Here is a 23656-nt window from a genome sequence, read left to right as displayed (position 1 = left end):
CATGATATGATATGATATGATTATGATACACGCTCTATCTAGGCTAGTGTTTGAGTTCACGGCTTCACGCTAAGTAGGAAACAGAATAGAATTTTAGTTTGACTTTGAGCTTCATGTTGGGCGCCACTTGGACTTTGATTATCATTTTCCTTTCTGTTTTCACACCCACCGTTTCAGTCGGCTTTAATTTCTTTCTGCACATTTTAATTTTCAAAAACCTAAATTTAATAGTCTTTTTAATTATTTCCAAAATGCTAATAATTGAATTTCTAAAAAAATACAATAGTGAAATCAATTAAATTTATATTTATAGAAATTATGCTTTTTATTTATGATACTCTAAGACTTTATGAAATGTGTATTCAAATTGTCTATTTTCATATCATAAGTCGTATTTCTAATATTGGAAAGAATATAAAAAAACAAAAAACAATGTAGGAAAGAATATATATATATAATAAAAAGTTTAACTATCTAAAATTAGGACACTTTAAATATTTCCTTTTAAATTACTATTTTATTTCTCATAAATCATAAGTCTAATCTTCTATAAAAAAGAAGTCATAATAATAATATTGACCAATCAAATAAAATCTGATTTGTATTTATAGTTATTATTTTTTAGGCTTAAATATGTTTATTATATTAAGAAAATAGATTATTTTTAATTTACTATCTAAAATTCACCTTTATGTATTTGACATTTTTTTATGTCTTAATATAATGTCTGTCAGTGACGACATAACATACAAAGTATGAGTTCATAAAGCTTAGTCACTTAACATTTAGTTGAATTGAAGTTATGACATTATTTATTATTTAATTTATTTTGACAAATTGCTTTGAAATTTGGATTTTTAAAATAAATTAAATAATAAATAATGACATGGTTTCAATTTGACTTAGTATTAAGTGATTAGACTTGATCATGTGATATTTTATCTATCACATTATCACCTAATAAAATGAGACTAATAATAAATATTACATTGAAATATAAAAAAAATATCATATATATATATATAATCAAAAATAAATTTTAGATAATAAATTAAAAATAACTTATTTTTCAAGTATAAAAATTATATTTAAACCTATTTTTTATAATAAGAAATATTTTTTTTGATACATTGTCTTTGTGAAAGAAAGAATGTTTGACTTTGGCTTAGTTTTTTATGCAGTTTTTTCACCAAAACTGGAATAAATTAGATGTTATTTCTTAATTATTTTTATTTCTTTTTTATTTAATGAATTATATTAATTATTAAAAAACTCATATGGTGCATTTTAATGTACTTTCACTTTATAAAATATTTTGTATTATTAGTAATGGGAAGAACGATAATGAGTTTTATTGGTCTCTTACGAAAGAATGGTATATATATATATATATATATATATATATATATATATATATATATATATATATATATATATTATAATTATTGACATTGTTCCTTCAATATTACAAGGATGTTTCTTGACGAGTGTATGGAAGTGCAATTAATGATTTACCCAATGGATGATTAGTAATCTCTATTGATGTCCAACACTTTTTCCCCCTTTTATTTCCTATCGAATTACTTCATTTCCTACGTTAATCCAAAGATAAATCTATACAATTTCTATTCAAATGCTCGTCTTGTTTGCTATTGCTTTGAAAAGGAAAGCCGTTGCTTCTCTTGTGCAGATTTTCCATGCTTTCGTTTTCTACGTATAATAAATTTATGTTTTTGAGGAAAGTTTTCACGTCTAAACAGAAAAGCAACAATCTCCTAACCCTTGTAATCTCCTAAAGTTTAGGATTGCTTAGTCCAATAATAAGAATTGCAGTTCAGGTAAAAAGATTATGTTTCTCTCTTATAAAAAAAAAAAAAAAAAAAGGCCACATTGTTTGAATTCCATTTTGTCAGGGCCATGGCTATAGAGAAAAATTGGAATGTTTCAGATCAAGCTTCCCCTAGGCAAAACTGAAACCCTTGGTAATGACTCCCACAAATGGAAACCTTCGGAAGATGTACGGAGAAATTAAGGTGCAAACTACTTGTGTTATCTGAAAAATTCATTATTTTGAATTAAAAAATAATCATTGAACACAACGATGGAACTACTTGTCATTGAAAGAACATAAAAAAGTTTTTATTTTTTATTTTTTATTATAGGCTTACTTGCACTTTTGGTCTATCATGTATCCTAATTATACAATTTGAGTCCCTAAGTTGAATGAAATGTTTGCACATAATATGATATCCAAATATTATAGCTATATTGTTAAGATTCACCTAGTAATGGAGAATTGAAATAAATGTATATGAACTTAAGTTTGATTTTCATTATGGCCATTACTTATATATATACATATTGAGAAAAAAAAAGTTATGATATTCTAAACATGGGAAGGAAAACATAAGTTCAACCAACCTTACGCTTTTTCATTGACTAAAAATTATAAATTATTTTTTTATACTCTTTCAATAACTTAAAATCATTAATAATTGGAAAATAAATTAACTTTAACAAATATTTGAAAATATTATAAGAAATCTTATTAGTGCCAACTAAAAATATAAGTTATTTCTAATTATATATATATATATATATATATATATATTATATTTTTTCAAAAAGTATTACATTATATATATATATTTTTTAAAAATTGGGTCATAACAAAGCCCCTTCATGGATTAGTTTCTTTGACTTTTAACTTGTTGGTTTTGATAAAGCTATTATAGCTAATGCTTTAATCAAGAACTTTTATTCATTAACAAATTTTTTTTTACTTTGGTGAATTATGTGGTCTTAATAACTATAATGAGATAATATCTTATTTATTTATCATGTAAGATTAACTCCAACGCGGCTGCTTATGTAAAAAAATTTAGAGTTAACCAACAGGGTTTAACTAGTTTAAGTATAATTGTTTATTTAAGCAACATTATACGTAGAAAAATTACTTTTTCAATAGATAATTTCAATTGGATTCATTTAAGCAACTTATCATGTTGAAGAAAAAAATAGTAAAAATTCTCCAAGTGCAATGTGGTGGTGCATATGACCCACCAAAAATTCACTTAAGCAACTTAATAAACAACTCAACACTATAGAGGCTCTAAGAAATCATATACTAAAAGGACATGCAAAACTTTAACTCTAAATTTAACCAGACATAGTGATAGCCGAAGCTCGTAAGCAAAGTCACACTAGGACAATCGATTATGGATCCTATGCTTCTTATTACATCGGATAGGAAAGTATATTTTTTTTCTTATTTTTTTTAACTAGCTAGTATATTCCTTCTTAAATATTAGGGTGCTATTTGCTTAAAATATACCATCCACTTATCTAGTGATCAGGTTGTAAAAAATAAATATGTCATTTCCATTTGCTTTGCAAGAACACACATATCATTTCTCCGCAGATCGAGGAGTGAGACAAAAGATTTGGGTCTCATCCTCGTTTCCAAACAAATCTGTGTACCGTTTTACATGAATCCAAGTAACATCTTTTGGCAGCATATGAACCCATCACTCATTACACACTATGTAGAGTGTACTAAGCATCAAGGAAATAGAAAATGTCACTTGCTTCGTTTGTACGTACATTGATAAATTGTTGTTGAATGGAATCAAGATACTCACTTTGTCCAGCAATAATATATAAAACTTATTTTTGTGAAGAGAATAAAACAATTCTCGTTAGAAATCTCAGAATCTACCGTCGCACGTAGTGTGTACAAATTACAATGTACAAATCAATGGCGACAAAATCAATTTCTTTTATTGTCGCCACCTGAATGCAGAAACCGATCATGACAAGAGCTACTTTTAACTTTAGTTGAACTTATTCCTATAAAACACAACTTTAGAATCCATATACAGATCTCTTTGGGTCATTAGTCCAAACTCCAAACCAAGACCTAAGACTAGTTCATCTACGTTTCTTTGTAATAGGTGGAAGTAATTTCTATGTTTTTCTTTTTTTGGTGTTTGTAAGTTTAAGTTACTAAATTGTTCATATTGAGTGTGTATGTTGTAATGCTTTTCTAATGTCTTGTCTGACTAGATATTTATCTATAACTTATGGGTTTTACACTTTTAAGTAATTTGATGATATTTCAAATATCATGTTCAATCATCGGTTTTATTATATCATTTATGACATTAATATACTTGAGAGTTAAAGTATAACATGACTTTTAAGGTCAATTAGAACTTCTTAGTCAACCTAATATCATATTTATGTTTTTCAAGAAGTATGTCATAATCATATCAAATTATATTTTTTTTTAATGGATCTTCTTAATGACACTTCTTAAAGTTATTGAGTTTGAACTTTAGATTATGCTTGAGAGAGAATTTCAATATTGTCTTGCATTTTAATAATGTTAGGAATAACATTATTATTTAATAATGTTAGGAGTACAAAGACTGTTTGCATACATGTTGATCGGCATTTTGAATGAATGAGTTATTGACAAAAAAAAATTAAATGAAATAAAAGCAGTAAAAATTATTTGAGAGCAAGGCTGCTGGGTTACATGCAAGGTGAGTCGTCAGCCAAAGTTATGGACTCAGGTAACATGATCTCTAATATTACTCTTCCTGAAATTTCTCAAGGAAAAGAAAATAAATGTTGCATTTAAAAGGAAAAAGAAGGAAAGAAAAAGGTTTTAATTACTCACCAAAATAGTGCATGCAAGTGAAAAATCCTATGAACTAGTTTTGTGATTGAGTTGGGCTAACGATAAAATGATCATAAGAAATTTTACTCCTCTTTGTTTGCTATCCTCCAGGTACCAAAAGGGTGTTTAACCCCTTAATGTATAGTAATTAATTTTTGTTCTATAGTAGGTTCACAGTACTACCACCAGGGTGTGCAAGGGATGAACTGGGATGATGACGAGCGCATACACTTAATCAATCTTCTTAACGACTGTGTCAGGCTTACTGAATTAGGCAACTTCAATGATGCATATATTGCACTCTACCATCTCTCTCAACTTGCTTCCTCTGATGGTGATTCCATGCAACGCGTTGCCACTTATTTCATTGAGGCACTAGCCTATTGCCAAGTCGTCAAAAATTTGAGTGGTGTACCCAAAGTTCTCCATTTGGTAAAAACACTATCAACTCCCGAACAACAATTAGTCAAGAAATTATTCTTTGATTTCTACCCCTTCATAAAGATCGCACACACCATCACAAATCAGGCCATTATTGAAGCCATGAAAGGGGAAACATCGATTAATGTCCTTGATCTCAGTCCATCTTATAATGCTCTTCAGTGGACTAATCTCATGAAGTGTTTATTAAAACCAAACACACCAACATGTCTGAAAATTACTATCACAGCCATACATGAGAAGAAGGAGGTTTTAGAGCAAATGGGGTTGCATCTTGGAGTTGAAGCTGAAAGGTTGCATTTCCTAATTTCCAATTCAATCCTGTTGTAAGCAGTTTGGAGAATCTTGACCCTGAGAAATTGCCTATCAAGAAAGGTGAGCCTCTTGCTATTAGTTCTGTGCTTCAGCTTCACTCTCTTCTTGCCACCGACGATGATAATGAGATGGTCAAAATGAGGAGGGGTACTGGTCAAAGGATGTTTCCTGAGATGCTTGCCAAACCCAAAAAGAAGAAGGTGGTGAATCCAAGTCCTGATTCAGCACTCTCACCTTTCTCTCCATGTCCATCACATAAGATGGAGTCTTTTCTCTATGGCCTGTGGAAGCTCCAACCAAAAGTGATGGTGATTACTGAGCAAGAGTCAAATGTTAATAATGGGTCCAGTTTGACAAAGAGGGTGGGAAGTGCTTTGAAATTTTATAGCACACTGTTTGATTGCTTGGAAGCTTCCACTTCCAGAACATCAGAAAGGAGAAGCCTAATGGAGAAGATGTTACTTGGGGAAGAGATAAGGAACATTGTTGCATGTGAAGGAGTTGAGAGAAAGGAAAGGCATGAGAAACTAGTGACATGGATCCCTAAGGCTTGAATTGGCTGGATTTAGGAGGGAACCTATCTGCTCCAATGGGATAAGGCTGGCAACAAAGCTGTTGCAAACCTATGTACCTGGATACCACATCCATCAGAAGAACAAGTGCTTGTTTCTCTATTGGCACAATGTTCCTCTCTTTTCAGTTTCAGCCTGGAAGTTTTAGAAGGTATATTTTTTATTTTATTTTATTGATATGATATATAGATATATACCGGACTCGAACCTGATCTCTTATGACCCCTGTCAGGACAATTATTATAGGAACCAAGGACTCCTATCGTTTCAGAAGGTATATGCTAAATAATGAAGTAGCCTTTATTATATTAGGAAGAATTTTGCCAATTCATGCGATTAAACACGTTACTTAGTATAATCTTTACTATATTGATAGATGAAAAGAGTGTGTTAAATAATGTGTTAAAAAGAGTGTGTTGTTAATATTTTTCATTTGTTAAAATATATTAATTATACATTTTTTTAAATTGGGTGAGTGTTATGCAAGTCTCATTCTCAGTTAAAAGGTGTTAAAGAAAGTAAATTAAAAGGCGTTAGCAGTTTTCATTATTGCTAAACTCTGTGAAAGGGCAATTGTGTGTGCACAATGCCGTTCGTTTTTAAGATCCTCACAAAAAAAAATGCCGTTTTTAAGGCAGTTAAATTGAGATCCGATTGTCATCACTGAGTTATGTTGGAGGTGTAAGAACTAATTCAAGAAGGATGTGTAAGCACTAATTAAAGCACATACTGTATAATTTTGACGAGCAACCTTGAATGATTGCATATTAATCACCCAATGGGTTCGGCCCTAATATATTATTGGTCAAATTTATTGATCTAATAGAATCCGGATCATGCTAGACCAGTTTATAGAGATGATTGATCCAAATTTAATTAGCTCAACTCGATTACAACTTACAAGCAAGTCCATTTTTGAGAAAACTCTTAAGTACAGTATTACATAACTTTTGGGCCAAGCAGAAATTTTGCAGGCCTAATAAATGACTAAACAGTATACAGACATTTCGTTTGATAACTTTTGACCAAAAAAACAAAAATAAAAGAGAAATCGTTTTGTGTAAAGATAATATTCTCATGTCACAGTACTAATAAGTTGAGTAGGTTGCTATTAAAATTTTAAATATAAATTTTTTTCTTATCCAAGTCAACTATCCATACAAATATACATACATTACATGAATCTCTAGTTTCTTTGTCAACATTTTCTTTGGTTTTTCCGCAACGGATTGTGCCATCTACCTACCTCACTCATACCCACAAACGAATATACATGATTTTTATAAATTTCATTTTTTTTCTTCTTTTCATCTAACTAAATCCCCACCTTTGTTCATGTTTTCTGTTTCAGTTACTAGAATATAGCTTTCAGGGTAAATGACTGCATTAATTATTGGGTTACGGGGAGCACTTGTTTTTTTTCTTTTTTTCGTTCTGAATTGGATTGCGTCCACGTACCAACTTTGGAACCAAAGCAACCTAACTTGTGAACTAACGAGAAGGACAGGTGCAAGATATAAGAAAAGCTTACTGAATGTGACATAAACATTACCACTAGTGGTTATGTTGAAATTATGGGCTTAGCGTGGTAGCTTCATCTCGGAGACTTATAAATGATTTGGAAAGTAATCCCGTCCCGTGCCCCATAACAATGTTATGTATGCTTCGGTTTTCTATTTCCACAGCACATTACGGCCAGTTTTTCACTCATAAATCACATGCTATCCCATCCTCATATTGTCACAATAACATCTTTTCCCTTCTTCCGAAACTCCTCTGCTTCAAATGATTTAGCTATTGCTTAATTTCAAAAGGTCAAAGACCCCAATAAAAATTGGATTAAGAGGTCGCTGTTCCTTATAAAGGGGAAGCATTCAACTTACTCTCATATGTATTTTTAAACAAGTGACTGCATGTGGTGTGCTGGCCTAATGCATCAGGAAAAAATACAATAACGCATAAATATAGGAATATAAGTTGAGTTTAATGGTTATATATTGACAATATAAAGTAATTTTATAATAATATTCAATCATAAATGATTATAGAAATGACTTTTAAAATAATTATTATAAAAATCAGTAAATTTATCATAAATGATAAATTATGATTGTATGATAATGTTAAAAAAAATTACGTGGTCAATACATACATATTTTTTCAGATAAATTAAAATATAAAATATGAATATTTAGGGGAAAAATGTTATGTAAAGGATAAAAAAGGATCAATTTATTTCTTTTATAAAAGACCAAGGTAGTACTGTTTTAAAAATAATTTATAAACATCTTATTATATTTAATATTGATGGAAGGACTTCAAATATTGATTAAAAAATTAAAGAAAATATTTTCAACAATGGGAAAGAATTGATTGCCTCATTGCAATATATATATATATATATATATATATATATATATATATATATATATATATATAGAGAGAGAGAGAGAGAGAGAGAGAGAGAGAGAGAGAGAGAGAGAGAGAGAGAGAGAGAATTCTTGAATTTTCAAGAACGGGAAAGAATTGATTGGCTCGTTGCAATACTTGAATAAATGTACCCAAGTAGTTAATATTAGTAGTACCTATTCTGCTATGCATTATCCATTCCTCTAGACTCAATGGAAAACATTCTCTAATTAACTAGTGCACTTTGCTTCTAACTCACAATTGATTTCCTCTCTAGAAAAGTAGCTCCAATTTTTCTATAAGTACACACCACTTGCTCGTCATTTGGCAATTACCACGAAATCTCTCTATCAAACTTCCAACTTTTGCCCTTCATTCAGTTTGTTCTTTTTCTCACAAAGTGAAACATCCAAATGTTTCCACAAACGCCAACTATCTCACTTTTCATTGTCCTCGCTTCATTGGTCTTATGTAATGGCTATTACATACAGGAACCATTTTATAAAACAAATGTTAAACACTACCTTGTGCATGATGGGAGATTGATCAAGACAAAACATGAACATTTTGGACTTTTAACAAGGGCTAATAGAGCTATCCATCTTTCTTCTTCTAGGCCTCGTGGAACAGTTAGTGTTGATGACTTTGGAGCCAAAGCAGATGGAAGAGATGACAGCGAGGTAGCATATCATGTTATCAATAAAAAAGACAAGATTTTTACGTGTAAATTTAGTTCATTCTCAATCTCTTTCAATTTTCTTTTATTTTTAGCCATTCTTCTTGTTCTTCAGGCATTTGGGAAGGCATGGAATGAAGCATGTTCTAGAGGGGCTATCCTCGTGGTACCTGAAAATAAGATCTATCGTCTTAAGCCAATAACATTTTCTGGTCCATGTCGACCCAACACTGCCTTTATGGTGAGATGATACATGTTCATAAGTAACGCTTAGTGAGAAATTAGCTAATTTTAGTTTTTACCTTACATCTTGACAAGCAATTCATTGTAATAATTCTTCTATTTTCCTAACTCATCATGTAAGCTCTATGGAACAATCGAGGCATGGACTCAAATGTCGGCATACCAAGAAGATAGACAACACTGGATTGTGTTTGATAGAGTTTCAAATTTCAGAGTTGGTGGTGGTGGCACATTCAATGGCAAAGGGAAAAAGTGGTGGCAAAGCTCCTGCAAAGTCAACACTAACCATGTAACTCTTCGAACGTCTCATTCCAATTTTCATTTATATTAATTATGAATACTGACATTCATTTCTTTCCTCTCCTCGCGTTGATTCACAGCAATGCAACGACGGACCAAGACCAAAAGTAAGATAATTAATATTCTTTATTGTACCATAAAGTGTTACAAGGAGATGTAGGGTGGTCTGTTCTGCTTTCCTAACTCATGGAATTTTTTTGTTACATAGGCCGTGACTTTCTATCAATGCAACAACTTGAAAGTGACAAACCTGAGGTTTAAAGATGCACCTCAAATGCATGTAACCTTTGAAGGATGCTTCAATGTTATTGTTTCGAATCTCGTCATCAGAGCACCAGGTGACAGCCCCAACACTGATGGAATTCATGTCGCAGACACACAAAATATTGTCATAAGCAACACTGATATTGGGACAGGTAAGGACCACAAAATGAAAAAAAGAAAAATAATATATATATATATATATATATATATATATATATATATATATATATATATGCAAAAGGAGAAATTGGATTCAGTTAAACGTTTTAATATTTTGCATATTTTGTTTATGGAAGGTGATGATTGTATTTCAATAATAAGCGGGTCCCAAAACGTACGAGCCACAGATATTACCTGCGGACCTGGACATGGAATAAGGTTTTATGATTACATAAATATATTACACCACATACATACAAGTTGGAGTTTTATTTGGATCAATTTTACATTGTTGGTTAAATTTTTACTCATAATATTTTTTTTGTAGCATTGGAAGCTTGGGAGCTGATAACTCAGAAGCTGAAGTCTCTAATGTGGTAGTGAACAGAGCAACCTTAATAGGAACGGCTAATGGAGTGAGAATTAAGACTTGGCAGGTAAAAGTTGGTCTTGTGATTTGAAATTTAGGCTGTTAGGCAATTCACAACTCCTGAGACAGTTGAAAGAATAGAGACAATGGAGGTTTAGAAAATTGAAGTAGAACTTGAAAAAAAGATGAATTTCAACTTATGCCTACTAATTTTTGTTGTGGCTTTACCTAAGTTCAAAAGCCTTTTGGAATAAGTTAGTTAAAATTCAGTCCAGTGAACACAAATTGCCAAATTTTAGGCGCAAAACCGATAAGACAAACATGGGGGAAGTTGACGAATGATACAAGAATTGGAACTTGCGTGAGAAAAATAGTGCACCAAGGTTGACAAATTTCCACTTCGTATGTTCTTGTCCTCTTGACCACCCTTTGAAATAACAGGCCCCTCGGACAAGTTTTTTTTTTAAAAGTACTTTTTCTTCTAATTGGCTCAAAGCTGACCTCAATCATAGTTTATTATGAATTTTTCACAGTTAATATATATATATATATATATATATATATATATATATATATATATATATATATATATATATATATATATTTCTCTTCCAAAGCATTAAATCTTTTCCATATTTCACGAGACATTCTTCATTTTTGTAGATTGAGCGAAATACGGTGGTGGACGCACTAAAATATTTAAGAGTGCGTTTAGATAAAGAATTTTAACTAAGGAAATAATTTATTAGAGAATTTGAATTTTTATAATTTAGAATTCATTGTTTGAATGTTTTTTATGAAAAATTTAAAATTTGGAATTTTAAAACAGAATTTTAAACAACTAAAAGTCTGGAATTTCAATTTCCTTCTAAAAGGTGAGAAATTGAAATTCTCTTCTTACAATCTTTTTCAAGAAACACTCTTAAAATATCGATCGAGTGTAAGCATAGAGGAATACATATAACTAGCACATCAATTATATTTTCTCTTTTTTTTCATTCATTTTTTTCATCCTTATAATTTTAATTTTTTTTATCCAAATACAAAATTTTGAAAATAAAAGAATTTCAATTGAAGTATTTGAAATTCTTATAATTTAAAATTTCTCAGAATTTTAAATTTTCACATCCAAACATACTCTAAAAGATTTTTCATTTAAACAACACACATCATTACGTGGGAAAATTTCTATTTATTGCAAGATAGGTGTGAGTTTTATTGTGATACCTCAAATCATATCTTTTGTTTCTGTCTCAACGCAGGGAGGTTCTGGCTATGCAAGGAACATCAAATTTTTGAACATAGCGATGCAAAATGTGACAAATCCCATAATCGTAGATCAATACTACTGTGATCAAGCGAAGCCATGCCAGGAGCAGGTGACCAAGTTCTCAACTTCCAATCATCCATGACTATTAAAATCCAAAGAGAGAAACTCTTTCTTTCCTAGTAGATGTATATTATTAAAAGAAATGGGTAATCAATCATATTATGACAAGTCATAACCATGTTTGTTGAAATGGCACCATGCAGGACTCAGCTGTGCAATTAAGCAATGTGTTGTACCAAAACATAAGAGGAACAAGTGCCTCAGAAGTGGCTATCAAATTTGACTGCAGCCGAGCCGTCCCTTGCAGACAAATTTACGTGCAGGATGTGATTTTAGAACCCCAAGGCCACGGTGGCACCATTGCTACATGTGAAAATGTTAGATATGTCAACAGAGGAAATTTTTTTCCTCAATGCACTCCATGAAAACACAAATTGAAAAAGCTAGTACGTGGTTCAATAATTTCAATTGTGGGTATATAGGTTGGTATAATTGACGACTAGCTCAGCTGACTTTTTTGGCAGCTGCTATTTGTAACGATAGTTTTGCGATGAATAGAGGGGAAACGAGTCAAAAGGATAAAGAATGTAACAATATAATAAAGATGAAAGCGATGTCTAATGTTATAGTCATATATCAACTACTACCAGTTATTTTTACATGAGAGTTCTTTTTTGCTTTCAACTAGTTTCCATTTCAATGTTTGGCTTTACTCTGTTTGAACTTTGAAACAACTGTTGACTTTTGGGATGTTTAACAATTTCTGCTTCCTTGGAAATATGTTGGGTAAGTCTCAGTAGTTCCTTGGAGTACTATGCTTGTCCCTACAAGACCTTAAATTTTAACCTGATGAATATTTTAAACCTAAATTCAAATATAAATATGAAGATGTGTGAATTTAATTAAGATCGGATTTAGGAAAGAAGAAATAGAGTTGGTCTGAACTTTTAAGTACTTAACTCATCTAACAAATTAATTATCACGTTTAATTTAAATTTGCATACATTCATTTACATAATCTTTAAATTGATATGTACGGACAGTAAAATAATTTGTACATCTTCCTCAAATTACAAATCATCATGTAGATAATTTCTAATAAGGATGTAAAAAAAAATTTACATTGCTATTCACAGTCTCATTCCTTACATTTCTTAGGCTCGCATGCAGGACAACCCTGTCAATAAGTGGTTGTCCCCGGTCATAATGTTTAAAATAAAATAAAATAATACTGACACTAAAAATGCTAACGGGAGATAAACTAGAAAAATATATGTAGTTATAAATGATATAATGTGATAAGGAAGAAATAGAAAAATGATAGAGAATTGGATAGAGATATTTGAAAAAAGGAATCGGATGTCCAAATTTGATAGGTAAAAATAAAACAATGTCATAATTTAAAATTTTCAGAATAATTTTTATAATTGTGAAAACGATTAAAAGAAGAACAGACTGCATGAATAGTGCCACATAGGTTAAAATGTTATCCTACACTAATACAAGCCAATGTCAGATTTTCCACAACATTTGTAACACACACATAACATGGGATTAAGTTACATACCAAGTCTTGAGTCACTATACTATAATAAAACTATTAAGAAATACAAAATGTTAAACACTAGAATTTAATTTATTGCATAACACTACAGAGTTTAGACCCCAATTCCTTGAATTGAATCTGTGAGTTGAGAACGGAACAACACATTGTCATAAAGAAGGCCAGCAATGGTAGCACCAATCAAGGGTCCAACCCAATACACAGCTTGGTTCCTGAAACTGCCTGCAATGGCAGCCGAGCCAAAAGCACAGGCAGGGTTCATCGAGCCGCCAGAGAATGGACCTGAGGCCAAGACACTTGCACCAGCAATTAAGCCAACTACAAGTATGCCAGTGGAACTCATTGGACCACGCCTAGGGTCCCTGGCTGCATACACTGTGTACACCAAAACAAATGTCAGAGTACCCTCTAACACCGATGCTCCAAACCCTGTCATCTCTTCTGCAATGGTGTATGTTGGAACATGCTGAAAAAACATAAACAAAACCAAAGAGAGTAAATAAAATGTACATGTCCAAGCCATAAACATAAACACACAGAGAAAAATAAATACCATTCCAACAACAATGACCCTTAAAACAAGGCAAGCCATAACAGAGGCTATGAGTTGAGCAACCCAGTAAAAGAGAGCGGTTGGTACACTAATGTGGCCTCCAACTGCCATTGCAAAGGTCACAGCCGGATTGACGTGTCCACCGGAGATGTCCCATGCGATGTACAGAACAGAAGACAAAGCAAATGCACTTCCAATGCCAACCACAACCAGACTTGTTGGGTTCAGTGAAGCATCAGGCATCAACTTCCCTGTCATTTCAAAAACAAAAAGCACTACTCTCAAGCCAAGATGATACGATGCACCCTACTTTTTGGTAGTACATAATTGACTGCTCAATATAGAAAAGCAAATTGTCTAATATAAAACTTGCAACCTGAATCCTGAATGAGAATCCTTTTCATGCGTAGCATGTGCCAAAAAAGAAAAACATAAATAGCCCCCATAATGGCTTTAGGAATTGATCTAATTCCATTTTTTCTTCTGTTTTGAAAATCCTTGTTTTTCTTCATGGTTATGATTATACATCAATTTTATGTTGAAAAATCAAGAACAAACGTGAATATGCACGTGTACTGATTATCTAGTTACGAAAAGATGCAGAGAATATGCATGGAAATTAAGGGTACTCACGTGAGGACATTCCAGCGCCAATGACAAGAAAGACATAGAAGAAAGTGGAGATAAACTCAGAGAGATAGGAGCGAAGTGCATTGCGGGTGACGGATTCATGAAAACGGGATGTGACAGTGACAGAAGATGGAGCCATTGTTGTGATTGTAGCAAATTAAGACAGAAATGAATGAATTGCAAGTCCGTTACATAAATAAGCAGTTGGTGATGCTTCTTCGGATAAAGGCATACCGTTTCCCAAAACAAAAACTAACTATAACCGCCTACCCATGTTGAATTTGTTCCTGTTGTCAACGGTTACTACATTTTATTTCCTATTTTTTATTTATTATCCACTGAAGTCAATAATTAACTCGTGTCTTAACAAGTACTGTATAATTATTCATTAATATCCTGCTTGCATTAAAATTATTTTTAACTACAAATGACCTCCAGTACTATTTCTTTCTCATTTATCATAAATCTGTAAAGAGAATATAAAACGTCATAAATTTCTAAATGGAGAAATAAATAGAAATGCTTTTTTTTTAAAGAAAAAAAATAGACAAATTTGGTTTAAAATACAAGAAAAATAAAATAAAAGCTAGCTTTTAAAAAATAATTTCTTTAATTCAAATTTTAATTTCTTTTACTTGTCATTTTTCCACCTAACCCAAATAAAGGATTAGGGAACTTTGAATAATGTCAGTATGAACCTTTCGTTTCAGTATAGTTAAAGAATGTTTTTATTAGTAAGTTTTCTGTGCATTATATGAGAACATATTTAAATTTAAGTAATTATAAAATTTAAAAATTAAATTAATTGATATAAAAATAAATAAATTGAAAGATATATATAACTTTAAAAGTTGAAAAGAAAATTATAAAACTATATTATTTAAATTAAGACATCTTTATTAATATGCTTTGAGAAAATCAAATTTAATTTATAATTAAGATTACAGTAACTTGATTCCAATCTTACATACATGTGTTACCTATTGCCTAAATTATTTGTATCAAATTTTTTAAATAATCAAATAGTTTTTATTTCCATAATTCAAAAAATATATATTGCATTAATTATGATATATAAAAATGATGTACGATAGGAACTTTTAATTTAATGGTAAATTTTGAAAAACAAATTACAATCAAAAGTTAATCCCTCGCAAAAGTTATAGATAAAACAATTGGGTTAGAAAAGTTATTAACCAATCTAATCCCTTTGCTGAAACTTGCGCATTTAAAGGCTCATCCTCGGTTGGCAAGAGTGAATTTTTACATGAGAAAATTTAAGAAGAATCTAAACGTTCCATATTCTACACAGTACACAGAGAGAAAATGCTAAAATGTCATTTCTTTGCTATCTTTAAATTCCCCTCCTTTTGAAAGGATGTCACTATTGTACAACTTGAAAACTAATCACATTAATAATACATGGAAAATGGGTTGTTGGTCGGAGAAGTCAGAAATGAAAATGCAACCCCCCTCTCTTTCTACAAGTAATAATAATACATACAACACGCAGAATTTAAAAGTACCATTTTGGTCTCATTTCCTCTTGTTTCTCTGTTAATTCTACATACTGGTACCACTCTGCTCCAGCCTTGCTTACTGGTATTGGTGGCCTCACAAAAATCTCAACAGCCTTGGGGACATGCACAGCCAATATCAATTCCCCAGCAGTCTCTACAGGTTTTGGTTGCGAGATTTTGTGTGACCTGCTAACTGGCTCAACAGTAAACCATCCTAGACCTGATATAGCTATATCACAAGCTGGTCTGCCCAAATAGAAAACAAGAAATTTCATATTTAACTATTACTCATAAATATTAGCATTTTTGGCTGAAATGACTCATCAATCAACACAAAGAATGAGCTAAACAAGGTTTCAAAATTGAATACCAAAATAAATTATAAAACCTTTTGCATCTTAACAGAACTAACTTGGGATCATACCTGTCCACAACTTCGAATTTTATTTGCAATTTACGTTCTGATTCAAGTCCTTTCCAGTTCTCAGCATTTTCTCCCCCACTTGGTGGGGTCAGCAGAAATCCAAGTTCTGTCTGAGACAATAAAGAATAACCCCTCATTTAGGTTAGAGGTGGTAAGATCCTTAAATTTACAAGTGACAAAATACAATTTTTTGTTGACATGAAGAGATAAGTGGAGAAGAATACTCATGGATCAACAATCAAAATTAATAGATCTATCATATGACAATATCTGTGCATATCGCTACCACACTTCTCATACAGAAAGAGAATAGAGAATAAAAGGACCAAAATTGCCCACGACAAACAAAGATAGAGTCAGTTTGCAAGAGGCAAACAGTGAAAAAAGAGAGAATCCAGAGTCTAATGCAACTCCACATATACACAACTAGAACTCTAGAAGTAATAATAAATTCCACCTAAGTATGTTGACACAGGCTATATAATATTATTGAAGTGAAATAGCTTCTTCACCCCTAATTAGGAAACATAACATACGAAACCATAGCAGCAGTAGCATCAAATACTGTTCTTTTGTTCAGGTATCATAATCTAGTAAACAGAAGCAGAAAGTCTACAAACTGATGGCAGTAAACCCATCATAAAATGGCATTCTCAATTTTTTTATTACTTTAAGAAAACAGAAGCAACATTGTTTTTCCAATGATGCTTAGAATCGAACATAAACTTAATTTCTCCACTTTGCAAGCACAAACAGCTCAAGTGTTTTGTGAACTACAGTTTAGGCCAGATGTAAGCAACAATATTGAGTCTAGTCTTTTATAGTTTCTCTATAAACAGATTGAATCACAATACCTGATAAAATTCAACTGCTTGCTCAGTGGGTACCATATGAATTGGTATTCTCTTGGGTCCATAAAATGTCAAACAAGTTTCTGGGAGAACCTGAAATTATCAGGACTAATGGCATTATTTAGACATGGAATAGGGGTTGAATTCTAAAAAAATTGTCCAATTCCAAGATGTACAAGTTGGAAGTATATAATCAAAACCTTCAAGACATCAATTCTAACAAGACCTCCCCAAAATATTGAAAATTCATTCAAGCCATTCACTATAGTGGAAGCTCCTTCCTCTACATTGTCTGAAGATACTATAGAACTCTGGCAATAACAATGACAATGAAGTTAGCATTACTTATGATGGTAAAATGTCCTAAAACAGTTTTGAACAGAACATACTGGGAAAGACAGGCCCCTCAGTCGGCTTTGAGGAGCAAGGATGGGTAGATCTTCAGAATGAACAACTGCAGTTTGCCTATGGAAGAGATGAACTCCAGGAGTGTCATACAATTTCTGCATGAGTAATGAAAAAATAAACAAATTAATACATGAACAGCAGCCACTGGACCATTTATTTGAATTAATTTCTATCAGAATGACATACCCCTCCTCCTAGGAAAGCATTAATTTGAATTGGCCCTAAGGTAGTTCCGGGAACTGCAGATTGTATTGGTTTGTATCTTTGTGCAGATGCAGCCACTGGATCATTTATAGCCATTGTTTCTGACATCAAATATCAAAAAGTCAAGATGGAGAAAAGGCATACCTGAAAGTTGGAATTGCCTAAATGATAGGCAAAACAAGAGATAGTTAAGGGGAACAATTTAATAAAAAATTTCAAAACATCTATCATGTATTTTAACAGTTCTATTTGAGCTATGCAAAAAGTGATTTGACAGCAGAAAGCCAAAGAAAAAAAAGATTATAAAGGCTGCTCTATATCATATGAATAATACAAGCCTACACTGTTTTATGATATACAAGGTGTTTAACTTGATGGTTACCACTTCAAAAAAACTAATGCTTGCGTGGTTCAGCATCAAAAGAATGAAAGTGTTCAAGCACAATGCAAACTATGACCGTAAAAGCAAAAACTAATACAAAGTCCAGTACAAAGACAACACAAGAATTCAACATATAAAAGCAATATATATTTAGCACTCAACAATTTCTCAATCATAGAAAACAAACAAGCCAAGTCCTAATATTTAGGATTGCATGGAAATATAACTTACTTAGTAAAGCATTGATGAAAGCAGATTTCCCAACATTAGCTGAACCCTGCAAAATAAAATGTAATTGATTGATTTCCTGACCAAACTAATGACTAGAGGAAAAATATTTTTACACATACACAAACAAAATCAAGAAATGCTAAGATTTGTGTTATAAGTGGAAGCAAGACAATAAATGCTAAAGCCACCTGTCTTCCAAAAGTGGGAACTGAAATTTAGACTAGTACATGTTTTACATTAGGAAAAGAAAATAAGAAATAAGTGTAATTTAAAATCTGGATCCCTCCACATCACATGCAAATGAGATAAGCCAAAGGTATCACAAGCACAGGAATTCCATTGACATTTCAATAAAAACATCAATGTAGGAACATCAGCTTGTTTGTCAATCATCATCTGCTTAAGCGTATAAAACTTCCAATTCAGAGACTTACCAGAATGTAAACATCTCTTCCCTACACATAAAAACAAAAAAGAAAAAAAAAAAAAGAGGGAATTTCAGTAGAGAGAAAAATAAGAAAAAAGTTAACAGTAACATGTGAATTGAACTCTATAATTTACTTTAAAGGCAAAATGATTTTCAAGTATGAACATCAGTCATAAGTGTCATAACATTTGCAGTATAAATTCAACACCTTTATAAAGATGGATAACAAAGTTTATGCCATCTTAGATGTAAAATTAAACAGCAGTGTATCAACAACTTTCTTCCCAAAAGAAACTTTTAAATCAGTTAAAAAGAAAACGTAACCCATAACGGGGAAGAACCTTCTTCTCTTTCTGGATTTCTGATATCACCCCAGTTATTCCAACCAATGATTTGGAACTGGTCAGATGGACACTGAGAACACTGCAATGAATATCGGAATTTAAAATTTGATAAGTTAAACTTTTCAACTTAGGTTATAAAGTTTTCCTTAGTAACACATAATAAAAGTAAAAGAAGAAGGATTGGATTTTATCTAAAGCAATGCTTTAACACCAAATCTATGCAATTTTGCAAATGCCTTCTCATTGTTAACTATGAATGCTATATAATTGAACAAGAAACCAATTAGTAAACTTAAAGTTAATAATTAATTTATTACAAAGAAGATACCTACTTTAGCTTCTTTCTCATAGTAGCCTCTACAACCCAATCCCCAACACAGTTAAGATCAGTATCTCTTGGAAGGAGATCAACCTACAAAGAAAACATTCTGTTAAATGTGAAAACCGCATATTTGTAAATTCAAATCCTATCATACATTTACTAAAAACAAATCATATTTAAAACAATAATAAGCTGCATGCATATTATTACCTTAGTCACCACCAATACTATTGGATTAGAACCAGCAAGATCTCGCACACGAGACAAAAAACTGCCATTGAAGTCAACAATGTCAACCTAAACGTGGTTACTTCAACAAGTTAGACGAAGAAGCTCTATTCCTTTCATTCATTATCATTAATTGGAAATAAACAAAAGAAACTTTAACTACAGCAGAATCTATGAAATCCTCTATGATAATAAAATGAGAGCATGGTTTTAATTTTTACCTTCAAATTGTTTGCATAGTCTTAATTATTTATCAGATCAAAGCATCCGGTTTGTAGCATAAGTACAATTGATTACACATACAAGCAAAATGCAAGTGTATATATATTAACCATCTGCTATCCAGTTGCTAAAAACTAACTTTCAGGTAATTTTCATCCTTACAATTTATAATGTTCTCCTGATTGCACTATATGCTACGAGCTTCTATTTTTCACAAAATAAACTGAATGTAACTTTAAGAGATGTCAGAAATTTCACTAAGAATCCACCCATCAATTAATTGAATAACCTTATACCAAAAATTCTAAAACACCTAAGCTAAATACAATTGCAAAAGGATTTCACCGCGGTACGGATTCAATATCCTAATTCTACACGTAATAAGTTCACATTTCTTCGGTCTTTCATTCAGATTCAGTCTATTCATTTAAAAAGAAAATGTTGCAGCGCTTGATTTACCAATTTAACAATTAGAGCTTTCTCGTGACGCAGGTGAGACAATTTTTCTCGAAGCTCTTCAGCAGAAACGAATAATTTACCGCCAGGGTATCCACCGTGTCCTCCAACGGCAGTTATCATCTTGCCATGAGACAAAAGCCGGCACCGCCTACACAGAACGGTTCGAAGCTGGTGGTGTTTCTTCTTCTGCAACACAGGCACGCACGCAATCAGCAACATCCAAAGCCAATGCATAAAATGATATTTCCGAAATTCGAAGCAATACCAATTCATAGGTTTCGGGATCGACGTAGCCAGGGGCATCGGCATCGGAAGTGTGTAACGGAGCGCCGCAGCCGTAGCAAGAAGCGACGGCTCTAGAAGCTTTTATAGCATTATCTTTCTTCTTTTTCTTCTTATTCTTGTTGTTCTCTTTGAGAATGAGCTTAGCATCTTCGAAGGACTGTTGGCGTTCGAGGAACTTCTCGCCGGGCGAAGGAGCGGCAGCGCCGGTGCCTTCAGCATCGGCGACGGGCAAGCGCGATTTCTGAGAGCGCGGGAATTCGAAGAGAATGAGGCAAGGCTTGGAGGTGAGGAATTTGGTGTTGGGAAGAGAAAGAGGTGAGAAGAAAGTGGATAGGGTTTTAAGCGCCATTGTTTTGTTGCTGAGGTTTTGCTTTGCGTCCTCGATGCCGGGAAACCACGTAGAAACAAAATACTGTTGCCAAGATAGAAAAAGAAATGCCGTTTAATGCAGCATGCTTTTTCGTGACCCAAGCCTTATTGTAAGTAAAATTGGATCGGGCCGACCCTAATTTGTCATATACTAGTAGTGGGCCAATTTTCATCATGTAATCCGTGTTTTCAATTTTTTTAATATATATTCTTTTTTTCGATAAAAAATCATTGAATTTCAGTATATGAATCATGTGAATTGTTAATTCATATATTTTGAATTTTTTTAAAATTATAATTTTTTATACATTATTTTATTTACAAAATTTGATATTTAATTGAATGTTATATTTAAATGTTTATTATGATAATTAATACTTAAATAAATTTAATATTTAATTAAATGATATATTTAAATGTTTATTACAGTGATTGAAAATTAAACAAATATGATATTTAATTGAATGATATATTTTGATGTTTATTACAGTAATTCATAATTAAATAAATTTGATATTTTTTTATATATGTAAATTTTTATTAAACCTATGTTTTTTATTTATAATTTATATATGTAAAAAAATTAATTATTAGATAAAAATTAATTATCACAAAATTTATTATGTAAATTTACATGTGCATTAAATATAAATTAGAAATTTTAGTATTATATATAGTGACATTAATTATTTTATAACATAATTGGTCTATTAACTTAGTTGGTTAGAATGTTGTGTTAATAATACGAAAGTCGTAGGTTTAATTCTTGTTTAGATCATTAATTCCAAAATTATATTTTTGAAATAAAAAATAAAAAAAGTCCTACGAGTCTCATACAAATTGACAATCTGTATTGGACAAAACCGACATTTGTCTATTATGCTAGTGCGCCTAACAGTTCCCCAGACCTTGGAGGTGCAGGAAGCAATTGCATAGCAGTGGTTGGGATATATTATTAAATTAATAAATAAATGTTATTAAAAGTTTGAAATATATAGTCAGTGTAAAAGTTTGGTCTCACTTTTTATTGATGTGTTGATGTTGAGTTAGAATGTTGATAGAAGTGATACCGTGCGTATCAGCATGCAATTGATAGAATGGGATATATTGATAGGTTGGTATTCAGCTAAAAAAACGTGAGTATCACTTTTTATTTACTTGATTTAAGTCCTCTTAAGCTTGGAACCATGATCACAAAATAAAAGTGTCAAGCAATGAAGCTCTATACAATGTAATGTATTGTTCTTATTATTATATTTATTATCCAGAATATCCTTTGACTTTACCAATAATCTCTATTTGTGAAACACATCAAGTACTTCAAAAATTTGATCGCTGGAAAGTTGAAATCACTTCTGTAAATTATAAATCCGTGAAAATTGTTTCTCGAACCAAACTACTCATATAACAAGTTACATACACAAAAGCCATGGACAAAGCTTCAAACAATATGTAGTGTACGTCACGATTCAAGTAGTACTTTCGAATTTTGATTTTTTTTATTTATACCTTAGAAGGCAATTTTTTTTTTACCTATTATGATTCATTTGAGGCATAAACAATGCTATATCAATATGTTTTTTCAAAACCAAAGGCTAAAATAGAATCATAATCAGTTTATAAAGGATTGGGCAAGTGTGAGAAGATTATGTGACGTAGCAGATCATGCAAGGTTAATACTGAATTACTGATTCATGGAAAGCTGATAAGTAGATCAAGCAATTCATCCGGTATAAGGCTCGGCTTCAAGGTTGAGTTTTTGTTTAACCCTAATTATTGATCAGAACTTAAAAGCAGGAACATATCCAGATTATCCAAGAAAGAGAGAAGTTAAGGTAAATAAATTTTGAAATACACCATTATAAAGTAGTCTTTTGTAACTTGTTGAAACCATTTTTTTGGACTTTCGGTCACATCTCGCATCACACGGGCATGTATATGCATTATTTCATTCTGAACTTTGGCAAACACTTTTTTTTAATAGATGATAAGAGAAGAGACGTTTTTATTTTTGTCACTGACGATAAAGGGGCCCATAAAAATTTCTGTTATATACCATGATGATGTGTGCAGGTTCAAAGTTCCATCTCATTTTCCTCAGTTTCATGTAAAACTTTCCTTCACGGAAGAAAAAAGGGACTGGCAAACGTATAGCTTGGCAAGGAAATACGATTCTATTACAAAACTGAGTTATACAAATTGAAAGTTCAACTATTTTGTTATTAACCTTCTTAAAAACCAATGGCGGTTGACTGGCTGGGTTTTTTTTTTCTTTGACTACGTACAGATTGCAATTTGATTGTTTTTTTTAAGTGATAGCAATTTGATTTGAACCTATAATTTCATATAATTTATTTATGAATATAACTCTTTACCACTTGACTTAAAGCATCTCCATCAATGGTATCATCTCAGGTTCCTTAAGCTAAGATATTGATTTTTTTCCACAGTTGAAAACCGTCTTGTGAAA

At 31.7% G+C, this 23656-nt stretch overlaps 4 protein-coding genes across 4 annotated transcripts; 2 read left to right on the top strand and 2 right to left on the bottom strand.

The window, feature by feature from the left end:
- Positions 1–4885: 4885 nt before the first annotated feature.
- LOC114368516 (scarecrow-like protein 3) lies at positions 4886–5994 on the top strand. Its single transcript, XM_028325750.1, has 2 exons — positions 4886–5304; positions 5460–5994. The coding sequence occupies exons 1-2, from the start codon at positions 4886–4888 to the stop codon at positions 5992–5994; spliced, it is 954 nt and encodes a 317-aa protein (XP_028181551.1).
- A 2751-nt stretch (positions 5995–8745) lies between these two features.
- LOC114367583 (polygalacturonase QRT2-like) lies at positions 8746–12422 on the top strand. Its single transcript, XM_028324776.1, has 9 exons — positions 8746–9101; positions 9213–9338; positions 9462–9629; positions 9721–9747; positions 9849–10056; positions 10201–10282; positions 10392–10500; positions 11696–11812; positions 11967–12422. The coding sequence occupies exons 1-9, from the start codon at positions 8835–8837 to the stop codon at positions 12186–12188; spliced, it is 1326 nt and encodes a 441-aa protein (XP_028180577.1). The 5' UTR covers positions 8746–8834; the 3' UTR covers positions 12189–12422.
- An 800-nt stretch (positions 12423–13222) lies between these two features.
- On the bottom strand, positions 13223–14652 carry LOC114425787 (probable aquaporin TIP5-1). Its single transcript, XM_028392746.1, has 3 exons — positions 14514–14652; positions 13881–14131; positions 13223–13793 (listed from the first exon to the last, which is right to left on the bottom strand). The coding sequence occupies exons 1-3, from the start codon at positions 14647–14649 to the stop codon at positions 13422–13424; spliced, it is 759 nt and encodes a 252-aa protein (XP_028248547.1). The 5' UTR covers positions 14650–14652; the 3' UTR covers positions 13223–13421.
- A 1176-nt stretch (positions 14653–15828) lies between these two features.
- Positions 15829–21265, bottom strand: LOC114425871 (NO-associated protein 1, chloroplastic/mitochondrial-like). Its single transcript, XM_028392836.1, has 13 exons — positions 20798–21265; positions 20533–20718; positions 19834–19920; positions 19634–19713; positions 19299–19380; positions 18965–18985; positions 18531–18576; positions 17900–18018; positions 17695–17808; positions 17506–17616; positions 17309–17398; positions 16455–16564; positions 15829–16276 (listed from the first exon to the last, which is right to left on the bottom strand). The coding sequence occupies exons 1-13, from the start codon at positions 21164–21166 to the stop codon at positions 16027–16029; spliced, it is 1665 nt and encodes a 554-aa protein (XP_028248637.1). The 5' UTR covers positions 21167–21265; the 3' UTR covers positions 15829–16026.
- Positions 21266–23656: the final 2391 nt, after the last annotated feature.

This window comes from Glycine soja, chromosome 9 (assembly GCF_004193775.1).
Source record: "Glycine soja cultivar W05 chromosome 9, ASM419377v2, whole genome shotgun sequence".
Lineage (NCBI taxonomy): Eukaryota > Viridiplantae > Streptophyta > Magnoliopsida > Fabales > Fabaceae > Glycine > Glycine soja.
This window is presented reverse-complemented; position numbering and strand designations above follow the sequence as displayed.

Coding starts and splice junctions, on each gene's coding strand:
- LOC114367583 (XM_028324776.1), top strand. CDS start 8,835: ATGTTTCCACAAACGCCAACTATCTCACTTTTCATTGTCCTCGCTTCA. Junction 9,630..9,720: donor GCAAAGTCAACACTAACCAT/GTAACTCTTCGA, acceptor GTTGATTCACAG/CAATGCAACGACGGACCAAG. Junction 10,283..10,391: donor GGACCTGGACATGGAATAAG/GTTTTATGATTA, acceptor TTTTTTTTGTAG/CATTGGAAGCTTGGGAGCTG.
- LOC114368516 (XM_028325750.1), top strand. CDS start 4,886: ATGAACTGGGATGATGACGAGCGCATACACTTAATCAATCTTCTTAAC. Junction 5,305..5,459: donor CAGTGGACTAATCTCATGAA/GTGTTTATTAAA, acceptor TGTTGTAAGCAG/TTTGGAGAATCTTGACCCTG.
- LOC114425871 (XM_028392836.1), bottom strand. CDS start 21,166: ATGGCGCTTAAAACCCTATCCACTTTCTTCTCACCTCTTTCTCTTCCC. Junction 17,399..17,505: donor TTAGAATTGATGTCTTGAAG/GTTTTGATTATA, acceptor TGATAATTTCAG/GTTCTCCCAGAAACTTGTTT. Junction 16,565..17,308: donor AAGCAGTTGAATTTTATCAG/GTATTGTGATTC, acceptor TTATTGTCTCAG/ACAGAACTTGGATTTCTGCT.
- LOC114425787 (XM_028392746.1), bottom strand. CDS start 14,649: ATGGCTCCATCTTCTGTCACTGTCACATCCCGTTTTCATGAATCCGTC. Junction 14,132..14,513: donor TGGCGCTGGAATGTCCTCAC/GTGAGTACCCTT, acceptor TTGAAATGACAG/GGAAGTTGATGCCTGATGCT. Junction 13,794..13,880: donor GGGTCATTGTTGTTGGAATG/GTATTTATTTTT, acceptor ATGTTTTTTCAG/CATGTTCCAACATACACCAT.